General features: G+C 37.1%; 1 protein-coding gene and 1 long non-coding RNA gene across 3 annotated transcripts; one reads left to right on the plus strand and one right to left on the minus strand.

The window, feature by feature from the left end:
• The first annotated feature begins 1181 nt into the window (after positions 1–1181).
• LOC132143213 (uncharacterized) lies at positions 1182–3356 on the plus strand. The gene is made up of 3 exons (XR_009434222.1): positions 1182–1652; positions 2454–2511; positions 2664–3356. It is a non-coding gene; the product is annotated as an uncharacterized LOC132143213 (long non-coding RNA).
• A 295-nt stretch (positions 3357–3651) lies between these two features.
• On the minus strand, positions 3652–15224 carry LOC132144092 (DENN domain-containing protein 1B-like). Of its 2 annotated transcripts, XM_059554832.1 has the most exons (23): positions 15069–15224; positions 14036–14100; positions 13642–13685; positions 12402–12451; positions 12191–12310; positions 11895–11964; positions 11728–11808; positions 11571–11645; positions 11254–11307; positions 10668–10778; positions 9932–10032; positions 9569–9614; positions 9371–9472; positions 9171–9296; positions 8996–9097; positions 7540–7630; positions 7416–7456; positions 7073–7123; positions 6597–6641; positions 6388–6507; positions 5604–5692; positions 5313–5520; positions 3652–4767 (listed from the first exon to the last, which is right to left on the minus strand). In XM_059554832.1, the coding sequence occupies exons 1-23, from the start codon at positions 15083–15085 to the stop codon at positions 4030–4032; spliced, it is 2547 nt and encodes an 848-aa protein (XP_059410815.1). In that variant the 5' UTR covers positions 15086–15224; the 3' UTR covers positions 3652–4029. The 2 variants fall into 2 exon arrangements, with proteins under 2 accessions (XP_059410815.1, XP_059410816.1); XM_059554833.1 differs by lacking the exon at positions 11571–11645.
• Between the last annotated feature and the right edge of the window lie 1634 nt (positions 15225–16858).

Below are 16858 nucleotides of genomic sequence, written 5' to 3' on the forward strand. Positions count from 1 at the left end.
GGCAATAACACGACTGAGGTGCCCTGAACAACCAACTGCTCCCTGGGCGCCACAGCATAAATGATGAACACTGCTCTTTTTTTTACTACTACTTTTTTTTTTTTTTTTACAGTGTACAGCAATTAACTGTAATTTGCTTTGCAGTAATTTCCTGTAATCCATTTTACAGCAATTAACATAAATTTTACAGGATTTTATTACTGATACTGATATATGCAGGGCACAAGACTCTGGCTTTCTCCGTCTTCTTTGAAGCTCCTATGAAATTACAAGAGAGAAAATACTGTCAAGTTCAACAGTATGATGAATAAATATATATAATTAATTTTGGAGCTGTAGGGAGGAGGACGCCATTTATTTTATTGTCCATGTTTTCACCTGTTTTTGGCTAGAAAGGGAGTAAGGTAAGACTTTTGTTGTTTATTTTGGATTTTGTTTTGAGAGATTAGAAAGTACCCCTTTTGTAAGTTAGATCTGCTATGTTTGTTATTTTGGCCTGGTCCCCTCCTGAACTTTATTTTGCTCCGTGCTTAGTATCTTTTTCTTTGAATTTCTTAAATAAAACAAGTTTGTGTGGTTTTCTGTGGAGTGCTGGGACAGGAGAGAAGGTCTCCAGGTGGTCGGTAGAAAAGTTGTCTTCTACTTCGTTCAAAAATGTCCTTGTTATATATATTATATAGCTGAATGTTATGATTTCACAATATTAATGAGCTGACCCTCTCAAGAACTGAAGTGCTGGTATCACTAAATAAACCCCTAAAGTTATCAGGATTTGTATAACCTTTTAAAAAACTTTGCTATGATGATAATGATATTGACACTTAATTTGTAATACTTTTTCATTTTATGACATTGAATGTATAAGTAAATTATCATTTAGAATAATTCAATGGTTCTACCAATACAAAGATTCCATTACAACTATGACAGCAAAAGGTGAAACCTGAAAAAAATTAAGTAAATAAATAAATAATAATAATAAAAATCCTTAATTAATGTCAACTTAATGTCCGCTAATCTACAACAGGTCTCCCATTTGATATTCATTTTGAAGCTAACTATATTTTGAATATTATTATTAGCCTATTCTGTACATCATGTAGGCAATTTAGGGATAAGTTAGTGTGAATGCGCGCTTTGGACAGTTTCGTGAGAGGAACAGGTAGAGCGAGTTGACGCGCTTCCGGACGCAGGTGAGAGAGCAGCCGTCATGAGCGCGTGGATGAAAAAGAAAAGCGACTGCCTCGCGCTCTTCGCTTGGACGCTGCGGTCTTGATCTTTTGGGATTGAAATATAATCACATGAACAGTTCCTCCGCGGGAATCAGCAGTCTCTCCGGTGAGCTGAGTTTTTCTTTCAGTCGGGTGGTTGTCCGTGGTTGTTTGTTTTGAAAGCAGCTCGTCAAACCGGCTTCTCCACCGGCATTCCGTGACTGACTGACTGACTGACTCATCTGATAAAGCTCACCTCACTCCAACCCAGCCGCTGCTTGCTTAGTACATGACTTCCAAACTCGGAATTTAAATAATCTGTGAAGAATTGATCATCAGAAACGAAAGTTCCATATAAAGCAACTATCGGGTGACAGTGTGGTACTTTAGGCAGTGTATTGAAAACCATGGTATTATCGTGCTTGAGGGATGTAATGTGAGGTATGTCTAAATTAACCTTTGTTTCTTACGATCTTAAATAGTTCGTTGTAAATCTCAGGCGAAATGTTTGATATTATTTTTGTAAATTAAATCGTGTTTGTGTATGAATTCACAAGGATTCACTTTAGAAAGCTGATTAAGCTCTAAAAACACCACTTATGGTCGTTATGTAATTTATATACGTCAGTTGTTGTTGTTATTTAATAGTTTGTTAGTCTTGTTGACTTTTTCACTCCTAAAATGTGAAGGAAAGAAAAACAATATATAGCTTATAATTTAACACTTACAGTTTGACATTAAAAATGTATAAACATCACCGTCCTGGTAGAGACCAACATTTTCTTATGCTGCTTTTATGCTTCTTTGTGTGTGTGTGTGTGTGTGTTTAACCCCCCCCCCCCTCCAAAAAAAGTAAATTATGTCTGTGTGACTTGTTTTGAAGAATTGTACTTGTTAAAATGAATGAGCACTGAAGGTTTCAGAAAAACACCATTAGTAAATCACATCATGTGCTGTAATTCCAGGTCTTTCAGAGTCAAAATTAGTTAAGGACACCAGTTTAGTTCATTTACTGAAAGCCATACAGCTTTGGAACGGCTTCACGGTGAGTTCAGTTGTGTGTTATGTGTGTTTTTGTGGATGTCCTTGTAGTTAGTTGTAGGTTAGTGTTCTCCGAGACTAATAATTAACCCGTCAGTCCACAGCCGAACAGTAGACTCTTTTGAAATGATCTTCTCATTTGAGAATGTGTTTGTGAACTCTAGGAATTCACCTCTTTCTTTTATCTTCCTCCTCCACTAGGTTAAAGTTCCCTTCCAAAATGTAAAAGGATGACCACTGTGTAGTCAAAATTAACCAGGTACTTTGCTCTCTCTCTCTCTCTCTCTCTCTCTCTCACACACACACACACGGATACTCACATCTTGTGTCTTCTTGAACGGACAGACCCTTGGACCACTGTCACACAGATATTCTCAGTGTGTGTTTGTGTTCACATGTGCCTGTGTGGAGCATCATGAGTTTGGAGAGCGCGTCGGCCCTGTTCATGCCAGTGTTGTTCCTGCTGGCTCTGGTCTTGGTTCTGTTCTCGTGCGTCCTCCGTAAGAGTCAGAAGATGGAGGGATCATACCAGCCCGGTGCGGAAGAGCGCAAACAGGCCAGGAACCACAGAGCCGAGAGACCCGGGCTCGCTCTCCCGCTGCCCAAAGAGGAGAGACTCATCTGAACGATGCTGAAAGCCCACCACAGAACTTTCATTATAACTTAATATTGATATGTATGTGGAGTCCACACACGTGTGTAGTCCTGACAAACAAGTGAAGGATCATGGATGGAGAACCTATGAAGTGGTGGTGGATATTTATTTGACATTTTTGAGAGAATGGTGAGAATGCTTTCACATCGCAATGCACTGCTAATGCTGACAAATCCATTCAAGTATGCATGAAAAGGTTTTGCTATCACACTTGGGATAACTGAAGACAACAGGAAGTGCATTCATCAAAAGTAAAAAAAAAAAAAACCAGAATGGTTTACAAGGAGAGACAAAGTTTGACTTCACCTGTAATTTAAGTTTACTCACCTGAGAGTGTTTATGAAGGAGCCACATGGCAGCTTTACCTCCAAAATAGTTTACCATTGTAATACTGAATACTTTCAATGATTTAAAAGTGAATGTTATGGTGCAGGTAATTTATATTTTTATTTTTTGGAGAGAAAAAGATATACTGCACTTTGCCAAATGTTGTTTTGTATTAGATTAGCATTTCTCTAATATCTGTAACACATCCATATTTTTTTGATCCAACCGTGATGAAGTGACTGTGTATGATTAATTAAAATGCATCTGTGAGTTAACAACCTTGTCCCCAGTTTCATTCGAGAGTTTTTGGTTTTGGCTGTGTCAATATTTGCTCTGAGTGAGCAGCATGGTGCTTTGCAATCTCTGATAAGGGTATTTATTTTATTTATTTTTTATAAATGATTAAATACATTTGGATAAAAAAAGTACCGGACTTTCTTTATTGGTCAGAATTGGTGCATTTATCAGTTTATTTTAATAACATACTGCATTTAGCTACAATGAAAGGTAAAATCAACCTGATTTACTTTAATGCAAGTGGAAAATCTTGCATTGCGTTTAAATTGACTTTATTAACTGATGTCAGCATTAAGTTTTAACCAACAGGTACATGAGACAAATAAACTTCCACAATCTCAAAGTTCAGTATGAAACGCCTATCGAACTTGACTCGGAAATGTTGCCTCACCAGAATCAAAATGGGGTTCAAGTGTTGTTTCATTAGACTTGTAATTGACAATCTTAAAAAGTCTTTTCAGTATAGTTTTCGCTTCAGTATGCTTGATTCGTGGTGATCTAATGTTCAAATCTCTTCTTCAGCTCTGAGACCTTAATGGGAGCCTGGGTTTGTTCTTCTGGTGTTGATGAAACAGGCGATTTCAGACATTGTACTTCAGTCTTCAGGCCCGTCATTGATCCCACATTGATTTTGTGGGACCTGATGGGAGCTTTTAGAGATTTATCCCACCCTCGGGAACCAGAAGAGTCAGCCGAGGACTGGAACAGAGCTACGGTAGACGAAATGTTTGGTGATAGAGGTTCAGTGCTCTTCTTATCTAGCTCTTCTTTTTTGTCTATCTTTACATTGTGAGAAACTGCTGAGGTATTTCCTTCATTTGTTGGTCCATTTGGGCCAAAAGCATTTGTCGTCTTAAGCTCTTTCTGAAGTTCTTTGTCAGGTTGCATCGCTGTCCTCTCTGTAACTACTGTCTCGGTTTCCAAGCTTTCCTCCATTGATCCATTCATTTGTCCATAATTTTTTGGCCAGCTGTCCTTTCGCTGCTCCTGAGAACCCACTTCGGGATCCAGAGAAGCTTCTTCTAGAATTTGTAGATCTGAACACAGATTTTCCCCTAACTCGGTCAAGTCCTTCTCTAATTCTCTAATCTCATTTCCTGGCCTGTCAATCAGGACATCAGGCTCCTCCCCCTCCCCAGCAGGCCCCTCCTCGAGCTCCTCCTCCCAGCTCACGAGACTTTCGCTGTTTCCAAATGAGAGACTTAGACTCTCCTGACTTGGATTGGCCAGACTCTTCTGAAAGAGAAAATAAATTGTGAGAGTGTGGCCTTTCCCACCATTTCAAAAAGTTTTCAAAAAAACAGCAGTCAGGTAAGACTGACACTAATTCAGTTAATTAGTGAACACTTTCTTGTTCATGTTGTTTTCGTGCAGCAAAGCCATCTTATTTCCTCAGTTCACCTTAATTATGTTTGAAATTATTACTTTGCATTTGAGTCATTAAGTATTTAACCCTTATGGTATAACACTAATGGCTTCCTTTACTTAACCTTTTAGAGAAAAAAAAAACATTTTGGAAATAAAAGGTTGGACTTTAAAATAACCCTTATTATGCTGTTGAAAGCCACATGACTTTTTATCCAAAGTTATGGTACAATAATGTTGCTACAATTATCTTGTTAATTGATTCAGTCTAATTTATATATTTATATGTCACATTTATTTGAATTAAGTAATTTTGTTTTGTAATATATATATATATTAAAAGTTCTGGCTTGAAACTTTATACGGCGCAGTCCAGCACTGTTAAGATGTAATGTGTGAGAGGATCCAGGCCTTACATGTGAGATGAAGTCACTGCTGTCAGAGCTGAAGAGGTCGAGGCTGCGTGTGCCGTACAGTAAACCTGGCTCTCTGGAGCTCTGGGAACTCAGTGTGTCGAAGATCTCACCGAGCAGGTCCATCTCCTCTGGGTCAGCCAAGAGAGAGAGATCATCCTCTTCCTGTAAGTCGCTGGTGCCAGAGCACTGCTCAGGACTTTCTGTTACACTAAACAGGGAAATGCATTGTTAAAAAAAAAAAAAAAACATAAACCACCAGGTCATCCATGCATCTGTGTCCTCTCATCTCACCTGTCCTCATAGCTGGTGTTGTCATCCTCTGTCTGTTGTTCATTGCCCTGGTGGCTGGGATGCTTGCGTGTCGGCCGGCGTGGTCGAGACTGAGAAACAAAGTAGCATAGAGAGTATTGAAAAACGAACCATTACAAAGTAAAGTGAATGTGTTGTATTGTGGTTGGACACAAGGTGGAGCAAAACTGCATGAATTATATTCATTAATCCAGTACACAGTATATAGTAGTCAGTAAATTCAAAAAAGAGCTAATGTTCAACAAGGTTGCATTAAATTGATCAAAAGTGAAGACATTTATAATGTTATAAAATATTTATGTCTCTCATAAATGCTGTTCATTTTAAGATTTTTTTTATTCATCAAAGAATTCTGAAATACATCAGGGTTTCCACAAAAATATGAAGCAACACAACTGTTTCCAACATTGATAATAATCAGAAATTTCTTGAGCGCTAAATCAAAATATTAGAATGGTTTGAAGGATCATGTGACACTGAAGCCTGGAGTAAAGTTGCTGACAATTCAGCTTTGATCACAGGAATAAATTATATTTTACAATATATTCACACAGAAAACAGTTCTTTGAAATTGTAATAATATTCCACAATATTGCTCATTTTATTGAATAAAAAATAAAATACAAATCAAATTAATGCAGCCTGGGTGAGCAGAAGATACTTCTTTCAAAAACCGACCCCAGACTTCTGACCGATAATATACAGTATGTTTTGCTTTATAAATATCATTTCTGTGTTAGTTTGGATGCCCTCAGGTGTGACTCACCCTGCCAAAGTGCTGTGTGATTGGTAGACGATTCTGAAGGCAGTCTGATTGGATGAGGCGATATGTGTGCGGTTCACACACAGACCCGCCCCTCTGTAGCATATGAGCTTCACTTTGGTCCTGAAACATTAACAGACAGAAATGTATGTTAAATCACATATTTAGTACACACAGAGGAAACGTATGCAATATAAGGAATATAAACTCACCTTTGATGAGAGGAGGTTTTTCAGCCCCAATCTGTGGTATTTGGTCTGAGATATAAAGAGTATTATGTCATGCAAGAAAGTATTCATGTAATATTTAATAATTCACAACAGCACATTACAAGTTAATACGATTGTTAAACATACGATTTATGTTAAACATAAAATTTAGAATTATTTTTAAGGAATCAATGGTTTTATTCAGCACAGACTAAATGAAAACTTACAGTAAAGACATTTAAAATGTATCTATTTTAAATAAATGTTTTCCTTTTTGGTATGGTAATTTGTACAGTCTTTCAAATTGTAATTATATTTAACAATAGTACTCTTTTACCAAGTTTTTTTTTCTTTTTTTTTCTTATCAGATACTGTAAATGCAGCTTTTTAGTGAGCAGAGAAAATGCTTCTTTCAAAAGCATAAAAAAAAAAAATCTTAGCGAGCCCAATCTTTTGAACAGTAATGTCTAAATACTCACTGCTTTGCTCGCTGTAGTCTTCCATGTCACAATCAGAGCTCCACCCCCTTTCTGTGCAAAGAGAAAGTAGCTTTTTTAATCTAGTTTTGTGTAAAAACAACTTTTGTAAGTTAATTATGAGTTATAAAGAAAAAAAAAACATATTTGATGTCCATTCTAGTTTATTTGTCTGACAGGAAATGGAGGGTCAAGCATGCTCTGCTGTAAACTGAACATTACTGTACAAGAACATGTACGTAAATGTATATACTGAAAAAAATGTGCACTGTATGCATACTGCAGATATCATAAGAATAGTATGGTTGTCTTCCAGAGTTATATTTCCTGTATGAGTAAAATGTACCTTTAAATTTCCCACCCACTGCCGTCGCAGTTTAGAGCCACCTGGGAGGGATCACAAACAGAAGGGTGTTAAAATGATCAAACTAACAAACAAGTCTGATTCTGTGATGAACGTAAACACGCACCAGATGAAGCACCACACTGAAGCACCTCTTCCTCAAACACGTCATCCAGCTCTTTGCCCTGGTCAAGCATTTTCAGCCGGCCATCAATAAACTGAGAACAATATGACATTATAATGTGAGAAACAATACAGCTGTGCCACGGTTATTCTTAAATTCCTCCATTGTGAAACTTAAATGCCATTTGTTTTTCTGCATGTTTAAGACTGGGAAGGCACTAAATGCCATTGGTTAACATCATTAGACCTCATTCAGTAGCGTGAACATTCTTCAAAACATCTCTATGAAAAACAACCTCTGCAAGAAAAAGGTAGACAAATTGGTTTGGAATGATGTTAGGATGAGAAGATGATGTTTTTGTTGTAGGTGGAATTAACTAAAATATTTCACCATACTTTTTCATTAAATTCTTCTTAACACATTAGAACGATTGTTTACAAGATTTTTGAAATGTTTAAATATGCAAATGAAGCACTATCTAATTTAATGTGTTCCAATTTGCACACATTTCCAGAACATAAATATGAGCATTTAATATGTCCGGGCTCACAATTCTTGTTTCATTAACTCTTCATATTAAAGGATTTTAAAAGGGGGATTTTCGGTATCACTTTTAATCACTTTTTAAAAACTATCAAAAAAAAAAACAAGTGATATAAATCAGGTGAATGATATATGAACACATTCCTCTATAAAAACCTATTATTATTATTATTATTATTATATTATGAAATACAAATTTTATCAATTATAATCTTAATTAAGAATTTATTTTTAATACAATTATTAAATTAGGTTTTATTTGATAATTTATGATTAGGTTTTTGGATTTTCATATTTTTTTCATGTTTTAGTAAAAGTTTTCAAAATTTTGTTGAGTGTTTCTTTCATTTGTATTAATTTATACATAAATTTGTAGTTCTAAAATTTTCAGCTTACACTTTTTTGTGTTCTTGTTACTATATAATTATATATTAAAGGACTACGTAATATTAATCAGCTACTTGTAGTTACTATATGGTTAGGGTTAGTTTCATGCAATGATTCATAATTTATTGTTATCATTATAGTAAGTGCATGTAACATATACAACAAGGACCATAAAATAAAGCACTGCCCATTTTTATTCCAGTTTTAGTTATTTTAGTTCTTGAAGTTCAACTAAAATGAGAAAGGATAAAAATGTTTTCATGGTTTTAGTTTTAGTTACTACTAATAACCCTGTTTGTTCTCTGTTGCATTTTGAGAAAAAAAGCCTTTAAATATATGAACTTTAGTTTAAATCTGCAGATACAAATAGAAAAAGTAAATGTGTATTTTCCCCCACTCTGAAAGAAGATATTCTCATAGAAGCAAAGCAGCCCTCAGAATTGACACTGGATGAAATAAAAAAAGCTTTCGTCTGTAGTGTCTTGCCTCATGATAACTGCGGATGTTGCGTTTATGTGTTTGCTGTTACCTCTTTGAAACACTGCAGGTGAACCGCGCTCTCCAGAAACTCCCGCATGCTTTGAGACTTGTGACTGAGAAACAGCTCATTGCAGAAGACCACCGGCCCTTCCTTCAACATACGAGAGAGTAAGCTTTTATAAAGCTCTAGGTAATGTTTTTTAACGTGAATGTGTGTCACTCACAGCAGGCGACTGTAAGGCATCTCTGTATCCTCCGAACAGCAGAGCCTGGGCTCGGAGGAAAGCGTGTGCGACCCCTGACCCGGGAGATGCCGCCTGTCTCTTCAGCCTGACCTTCAGTCCCGCAACCTGCAGCGACAGAGTTCACCGTAAACCTTCATCCTCCGTGAGTCAGAGATCTGCGCGTAGGCAAAGAGTCTCACCACATCAGCCGGGATCTTTTTCAGGTCCTCGTGGGGCGACTCCAGGGTGTTGGTGTCCACGTTCAGTATGACCACGTCCTCCAGAGCTCGACTCCTCACTCTCTGCCGCACACAAACACACAGACAGAGCCGCAGGGTGAGTGTTTGTGGCTAGGTGCCGCTGTGAAAGAAAACCATGGGACGAGGGAAGTGTCATACCTCTGCCAGGCTAGAGTGAATTCCAATGAGGTACGGCATCGGAGCACTAAAAACGGTAAATGTGACATGAAATTAGGAAGGATTCACACAGGACAGGTTGCATCTGCACTGTTTTAAGGCCACACCAAGCATCGTCAGCGAGCGTCTGTCTGGATTTTTTGTTAGCATGTCTTATTCTTTGAAGACATTTTTCTAGCCTTGGTGGTTTTTAACCCCTTTAATTTAAAAGTTGTCATTCTTAAGCACAATACATAATAATTTGTTTAAAAAAAGAATAAATAAAAGAAAAGAAAGAATAAAAAGAAATGTATTCCTTTTATTAAGTTAGGTTATTTTTTATGTAGGAATAATATCACGTCTCACCAGCAGTAGTCCAGCAGATGAGGAGGCAGCACTGGGATGAAGATGTGCTGCCAGTACATGGGGTACAGCATCCCATTACACGCGTGTATGCAGGCCGTCAGCTGAAAACACACACACACAACTGTTAATTGAAGTCTGGTGCATGTTTTAATGAAGCTGCCTCCTGACTAGATGCAACACAAGACATTCTTAGTGTCAAGTGACTTATCTGCCCTCAGTGAAAGAGGAGCATGCCACATCAAATGACAAATTCTCAGCCAATCAGAGCACATTTAATTGATTTTTGGAATTGAAACCAAACAATGTGGTGCAGCTGGTTGGGACACAAACTGTGATTTGTCTTGTGTAGATTCATTATGCCACTCCTAGTTACAGTAGGTGTTACGGCATTTTCACACTAGGGTTTGAGACAAGGAAGCAAATCCATTCAACCATTTTTGGTTTGTTTGGTTGGTGTGAAACACCACACCACAGTGTGTTTGTGCACAGTACGTATGCAGTTTCCAAATGGACATAAAAGCAATGATTTGTAATGTGCTTGTTGTGGCATAAAGCACTTGAAATAACCGTTTGTAAATGGAATGATGTGATTTTATCCAAAGTGAATTACACTGTATTCAAGCTACTGTATGCATTTCAGTGCTTGCATTTTGTTAGGAATCAAACTCATGCCCTACTGTTGCAAGAGTTGCAAAAGCTGTCTCAGTTCTGATTCACAAAGGCATGCTGAACTCACAGTGCTGAGTTTGCTGCAGTAAATGAGGATCCGTCTCTCAAATAACATGCTGGCGTAGAGCTGCAACAGGTTTCCCACATCCACCGCCACCACCAGCTCCGTCAGGTTCCTCTGATTCACAGACAGACATACCAGTCAAACATTGGGGAAAAAAAAATATTTTGTGAAATGTATTGTCAGCATCATTACTCCAGTCTTCAGTGTCACATGATCCTTCAAAGATCCCTCTAATATGCAGATTTGCTGCTCAAGAAACATTCCTGATTATTATTAATCTAAAAAAAAAAAATAATAATAATGATTGTGCTGCTTAATATTTTTGTGGAAACCGTGATATTAGACTAATTTTTTTTTAAGGATCACGTGACACTAAAGTCAGGAGTAAAGATGCAGAAAATTCAGGTATAAATGATAAAAAAAACCTATTATTTCATATTGAAATAATGTTTCACAATATTACCAATATACCGTATTTTCTGATCAAATAAATCAGAAGTACATTTAAAAGTATTTTTTGATGTTTTTTTTTTGGACCAGTAGTAACATAAACAAAGAAAAATGAATGGGAAGCAATAGAAAAACTCACACTCTCTGGAATAGAGGGCAGGGCTTTGGGATCTGGTGCGATAAAGTACGGGACCTGATGGGGAGGAAACATTAATCCAGAAAATATCAACTTGACAGTGAGGCCTTCCGATTTAGTCTGATCTCAAGGTTCTTAGGTTGAATTCTTTGTTATTCATATTTTTAATTAAGTTTTAGTTAAGCGTTGTTAGAGATCCAGGGTTAGTTTTGGACACTGGGTTAATTGGATTTCACATTATGGATGGTATTAGGATTTATTAGAAGCTGGAGTAAAGGTTTAGTCCGGTCGGCTGGTTTTATTGCGGATCGGGGACTCACCCCCTCCGACTCCTCCCCTTTAGGGGCGTGTCCACAGATTCCAGACATATGGCTTCCAATCATTAGCTTTCCTTCCTCAGTGAAGAACACATCAACCTGATTGTGATGTCACACGTGATGTCATAAACGGAACTTCCACTAGCCAATGAGCACTTACCATCTGCAGCGTGATGGAGCCATTGACCAGAGGCACGGGGTGTTTGTAGAGGGCCGAGAGCAGCTCTTTCATCTCCTTGGTCTGGCAGGGCATTCAAATGAATGAAATGGTATTAGATAAATGACTTTTTTTAAATGTAGATCATCAGGAGACTGTTAAAATCATACCTGTCCTTTCGTTGAGTAGTCGGCTAGGTTATTCAGAAGTTTGTAGAAGACCTCAAACCAGGGCAAATAACTGTGTTGAGAGAGAAACTGCTCTTTATAGTCATGGCAGATAGTTGGTAAAGAGTTTTATGTGCAGTTACAGCTGACTATTCAAACGTATAAAGTGTACATTTATAATGAGACCTGAAAACTAAAAGAAAATGATTGTGGCATGAGAAGCAGACTGTGAATAAATAAAGGGGCTTCATCAATGAGAATCATTCATCAGTCATTTATTTTGGGGTGTATTTGGAGACCTGAGGATGCACAAGCAGGTCTGAGAGCTGGACGTGAGTCTGCAGAAACCAAAGCGCTGGCATCCTTCCAGATCGGTCAGGACGAATGTGAAGTGCTGCACGGCAACAGTGTCCTTCACCCTGCCAACCACCCGACCAGCCTCAGTTAATCAGTTATAAACAGTAAAAAGGCTTGAGCAACCATCTTTAATAATGAATGAGTAGTTTTCACCTCTCTATGTCATAAGGGAAGCAGAAGCGAGGCAGGCACTGCAGAGACTCCTTTTGAGAATAGAAGAAAAGCCATCAAATACAGTTTCCATAACAAGGCTTTCACAGCGCTACCATTGAAGAATCATTTTCGATTCTATAAAGAACCGTTTGCAGAATGGAAAGTTTCAGTGGATGTTAAATGTTCTTCATGAAATCATCAATGCCAGTAAAGAATGTGTTTTTTTTAGAGTGCACCTGCTGAGAAGTCACCTCAAAATTAATATCCGTGCAAATATTCCTTCACAAACCATTTCCTTGCTTAATGTGAGATATTTCTGAAGTAAAAGGAAAGAAACAAGACTTTATTGGATGATGAAAAGTGGGTATTTAATTCCTGAATGGGATTTTTGGATTGTGGACACCCTCCAGAGTTTCTCTATTTTAAATCTGTCCTTATTTATTGTTCTAAACTCTTTTATATTTATGTTAATGTGTTAAACTATTGCTATCACCGTTATACATCAGTTTAGAAAGGCTAAAACAATGTCTGTCTGTATGTTGTTCCCTGTAATACTATTATTTACCATTAATGCCAAGTGGCCTCAGTGCCATTGCCTGAAAAGCAAAGTTGCTGCAGTAGTGGACATGGTTATAATGTTTTGATAAAAGATAAAATGTAATGTATTATTTATAACTTCTCCTTTTTCTTAAAACTTAGCTATTACATTATGAATAGCAGAAGCTATTTATTTTATTTATTTAGGTTATTCAATTTATTTGTGGATTTGTTTTATTCATGCATTTATTTATGCAAGTATTTATTTGAGAAATGTTTTATTTATTTATTTATTTATTTTTATATTTATTTATTTATTTTATTATAATTTTCCCCAATTCTAAAATGTAACTAGTACATTGTGGTAAGCAAAAGCTTGACTTATTTATTTGTGCATCGATTTGTTAATGCAACTGATTATTTATAGTGTTTATTTATAGTTGTTCATTTGCAAAAAAAAAAAAAAAATCTTTAAAAATTCATGTTTTTTATGATATTACCATGTTTTTATTTTTTGATTGTGTTAGCTGTATTTTTTTGTTATTTTTACTTAATCAAAATAACCCAAATGCAGTTTGATCGAGATTGATCGGAGTGCACAATGAAAAAACATGATGGTTAAAAACTGAGTAATCTGTTTTTGCAAATGAACTCTTCAAATGAAAACAGAAGGAAAGAGCCACAGTGATCCTCGAGTACTAACCTCATCATTAAAGTCTTCAGGGAACTGAAACAGCACGGCAGGATCTACTCACATAGAAAACACACTCGCGTCAAGTCAGTCACACCAGTTCATTTTATCAACTAGAGGATGTGGTTAAAGTCAGGTCAAAGTTAGCCACACAGGGTAACCAGTCCGGCTCAGCCAGACCTCACACAGAACCTGTCAGTCCCATCTCTCTTCAGACTGTCAGTGTGCTTCCTTTCACCCATTAGCAGATCACAGCATACTAATTAGTTCCTCTGAATTTTCTCATTCTGATGAGTGTGTATCTGCCCTGATGTGTGGTTTTTCTAGTTTAGCCATGTGACAGGATGAGCCATTCTCAGAGTGTGTGTTTATTACATCATGGAGTCAGTGTGTGTGTGGTACCCACCTTTATCTCTGGCAATTGGGCATGAAGCTTGAAAGAACCAGTAGAATGTTTTTTCAGGGTTTTCTCTGAGAACAACAAAATCATGAACAAAACAGTCACCATAACAAAACTGCCCAAAAATATTACACTCATCTGATGTGTGAAGCATTAACATTGTAAGAATGACCAGCAACTGAATGCGATCGGCTCTGAATCATTTTCTGCTGTTCTTCTGCGCTTCATTGGTGGAGCAGGATGTGGTTGACTACTAAATTAGAAGCACATCAACAGAACATATTTCCAGTTATGAGCTCGGCCGTCTGTCTAAAATAGAGTTATGCAAATGACATGATCCTAACGGCATGTTTGTCTGCTAAAACCAACCAAAGGAGATTTTTAAATGACAAACTATCAAGAATGTGAAGATAACTGTTCAAATTGAGATCTTTAATCGCAGGTTTTGGCAGATCTGTTGTTTCTCAGAAAAAAAAAATAATAAATTGGACTCCATTCGCAATTGAGTTGTAAGAAATCATATTCTTTATTTTTCACTCCCAAGAGATGAGAAACCATCAGATGTAATGTTGAAGACGGTTACATGTTGATACTCAATATGATTCTCCACACCTGTGTGAACTTGAAAACTGACTTCATACATCTATAAGAAATGACCAGAACCGCAGCTGATTCAAACACACTGAGACTGATGGAGAAAAGTGCATTGAGGTGCTTGAGCTGACATTTTTCTAATTCAGTGACATTCAGACTTAAGGCCGTTTTGAGGATGCTATGCATTTTCGCAAGCCGGCTGAAATGAAGCAGGGAGAGATGGTGCTTCTGCGTGGAAAAGTGTGCAAACTCTCCATCTGTTCTCCTGCAGATGTCAACTTAAAACTCCCCAAATGTTGCTGTTTTTGTATGTGTTTTTTCATTCAGTTGTGACATGATAGAAAGACTCGCATCAGAGAATGACAGAGTGAGGAACAGGAAGTAAGCAGTAGACCACAAAGTGAGCAAATGGAGAGAAATCGACAGAAAACGGCGAGATTCTTACTTTATCCTGGAGCCCATGATGCACTTGAATGTTAGGGCCCATTCAGTGGTGTTCAGGGCGTCAGCAGACTGAAGTCATTAAATCCTTTATTAACGTGTATCGACACACACACTTCTGCACACACACATCCTCACATCAAACAGCCAGTTCCGCCAACTAGCTCACAACTTCCTGATCTGTGTGTGTGTTTGGTGTGACCTACATGACGTTTACTGGCCTATTGACACTATAATATCCACTTTATCAATCCATATTCTCGGTAAAAACTACAATATTTTGCCCTTTTGTAGATCTAATCTTTAGGTTGATTTTTTTCAGAAACATATTCATTTTATAGTTTTATTCCATGTTGTTCTTACTCTTTTATAGTATTTTTATCTGGCCTGTCACTAATGTGTGTTTGTACTTTATAGGCTAAACTCACACTTTCATGTAGTGATGGTTGAAAACACATAAACACATGTTAAAGGAAACACTGGATTTGTTTCAGTGCTTTCTCATCACTCTGTTTGTATGCTCTCATCATCACTACTTGTGTGTTTGCTCTCTCTCTCTCTCTCTCTCTCTCTCTTAGTCTAACAATGAAACGTGATCAGCATGGATGTGTTGAGCAAACTGTCTTATTCACACAGACACACTCTTTCACACAAACACAACCTGTTCATACAGCTCCTTTAACTAATATTGTCATTGCAAAATGAATGCACATCCAATTCTTGTTACCAAATGTTTTGTGTGAAATGATTCCCTCTAGTGTTTACTGGAGGAAAACCATTTTAGTTGTAGAAGATGTCCGCTTTTCTGAATGTGAGTACATTGTTATTTAATGGTTATGACTCAATGATATCCGAGAGCGTTCTCAATTTAATTTCTCAACTTTTTGACCTCACAGAGTAAAAAAAAAATACTAAGACAATTGCGACTTTGGGACTTTATATCCCAGCTAGAATTTTTTTTTGTTCTAAAAATGTTCTAAGAACATTCCCATGGATTGTTCTAACAATGTTTTTAGCGGGTAGTTTTATTGTTGTTCCCAGAACATTCTCTCAAAAGATAGGATAATATTCTCTAAAAACATTCTAAAATGTTTATTAATAACATTTTTAGAACACTATCCCCTAACATTCTAATTAAGATTTAAGCAGATGTTTAGATGTGGATGTTGATGTCTGTTTAAAAGTAATAGTTTGGTTTGATGTCACCATAATGGTGGTAAGTGTTGGCTTTTGTTGTGCAATTTGACACTTGACTTGTCAGTAGTGATGGAAAGATGAAGCACCATGAAGCACTATGATTTTCAGTCAAGTGGTTCACAAAAGTGTTAACTTCTGGAAACTTAATTTGTTCACAATACCACCTGGTGGTCAATGAGTGTAAAACAAGCAGGTATATTACAATCAAAGGTGTAAAGTCCAGGGTTCAGAAAGTAAAAGTCCTGCCATATTTCTTTTTTCCACCCATGAACTCAGCAGCTGATTTCACCAGAGGAGGAACCAAGCCATTCCTTTTAAGTCACAAACAAGTCTTAAGTCAACTCCCAAGTCCTCAAAGAGTTAAAGTCAATGAGATAATTAAGAGACTAATAAATGATGATTGTGTATTAGTGATGAACACCTGCTGTTATTGAGAATTACAGAGGATCAGATGTTTTATTGGTTAAAATTATACCACCATCATGGAGATCATTGTTTGCTTCAATTGGGCTCTTGACCTTTGGCTTCTTGAGTTAGAGATTTCTCTGCAAAAGTACATGTGCTGTTATAAAGCAGTGCAATCAGTGCTGTGCAGAA

Source organism: Carassius carassius, chromosome 7 (assembly GCF_963082965.1).
Source record: "Carassius carassius chromosome 7, fCarCar2.1, whole genome shotgun sequence".
Classification (NCBI taxonomy): Eukaryota; Metazoa; Chordata; class Actinopteri; order Cypriniformes; family Cyprinidae; genus Carassius; species Carassius carassius.

What these genes read in the sequence shown, in the direction of transcription:
- LOC132144092 (XM_059554832.1), bottom strand. An exon ending in AAAAGATCCCGGCTGATGTG is followed by an intron (nt 9,297 to 9,370) that starts GTGAGACTCTTT and finishes CTGTCGCTGCAG; the next exon opens with GTTGCGGGACTGAAGGTCAG. An exon ending in AGACTACAGCGAGCAAAGCA is followed by an intron (nt 6,642 to 7,072) that starts GTGAGTATTTAG and finishes TTTATATCTCAG; the next exon opens with ACCAAATACCACAGATTGGG.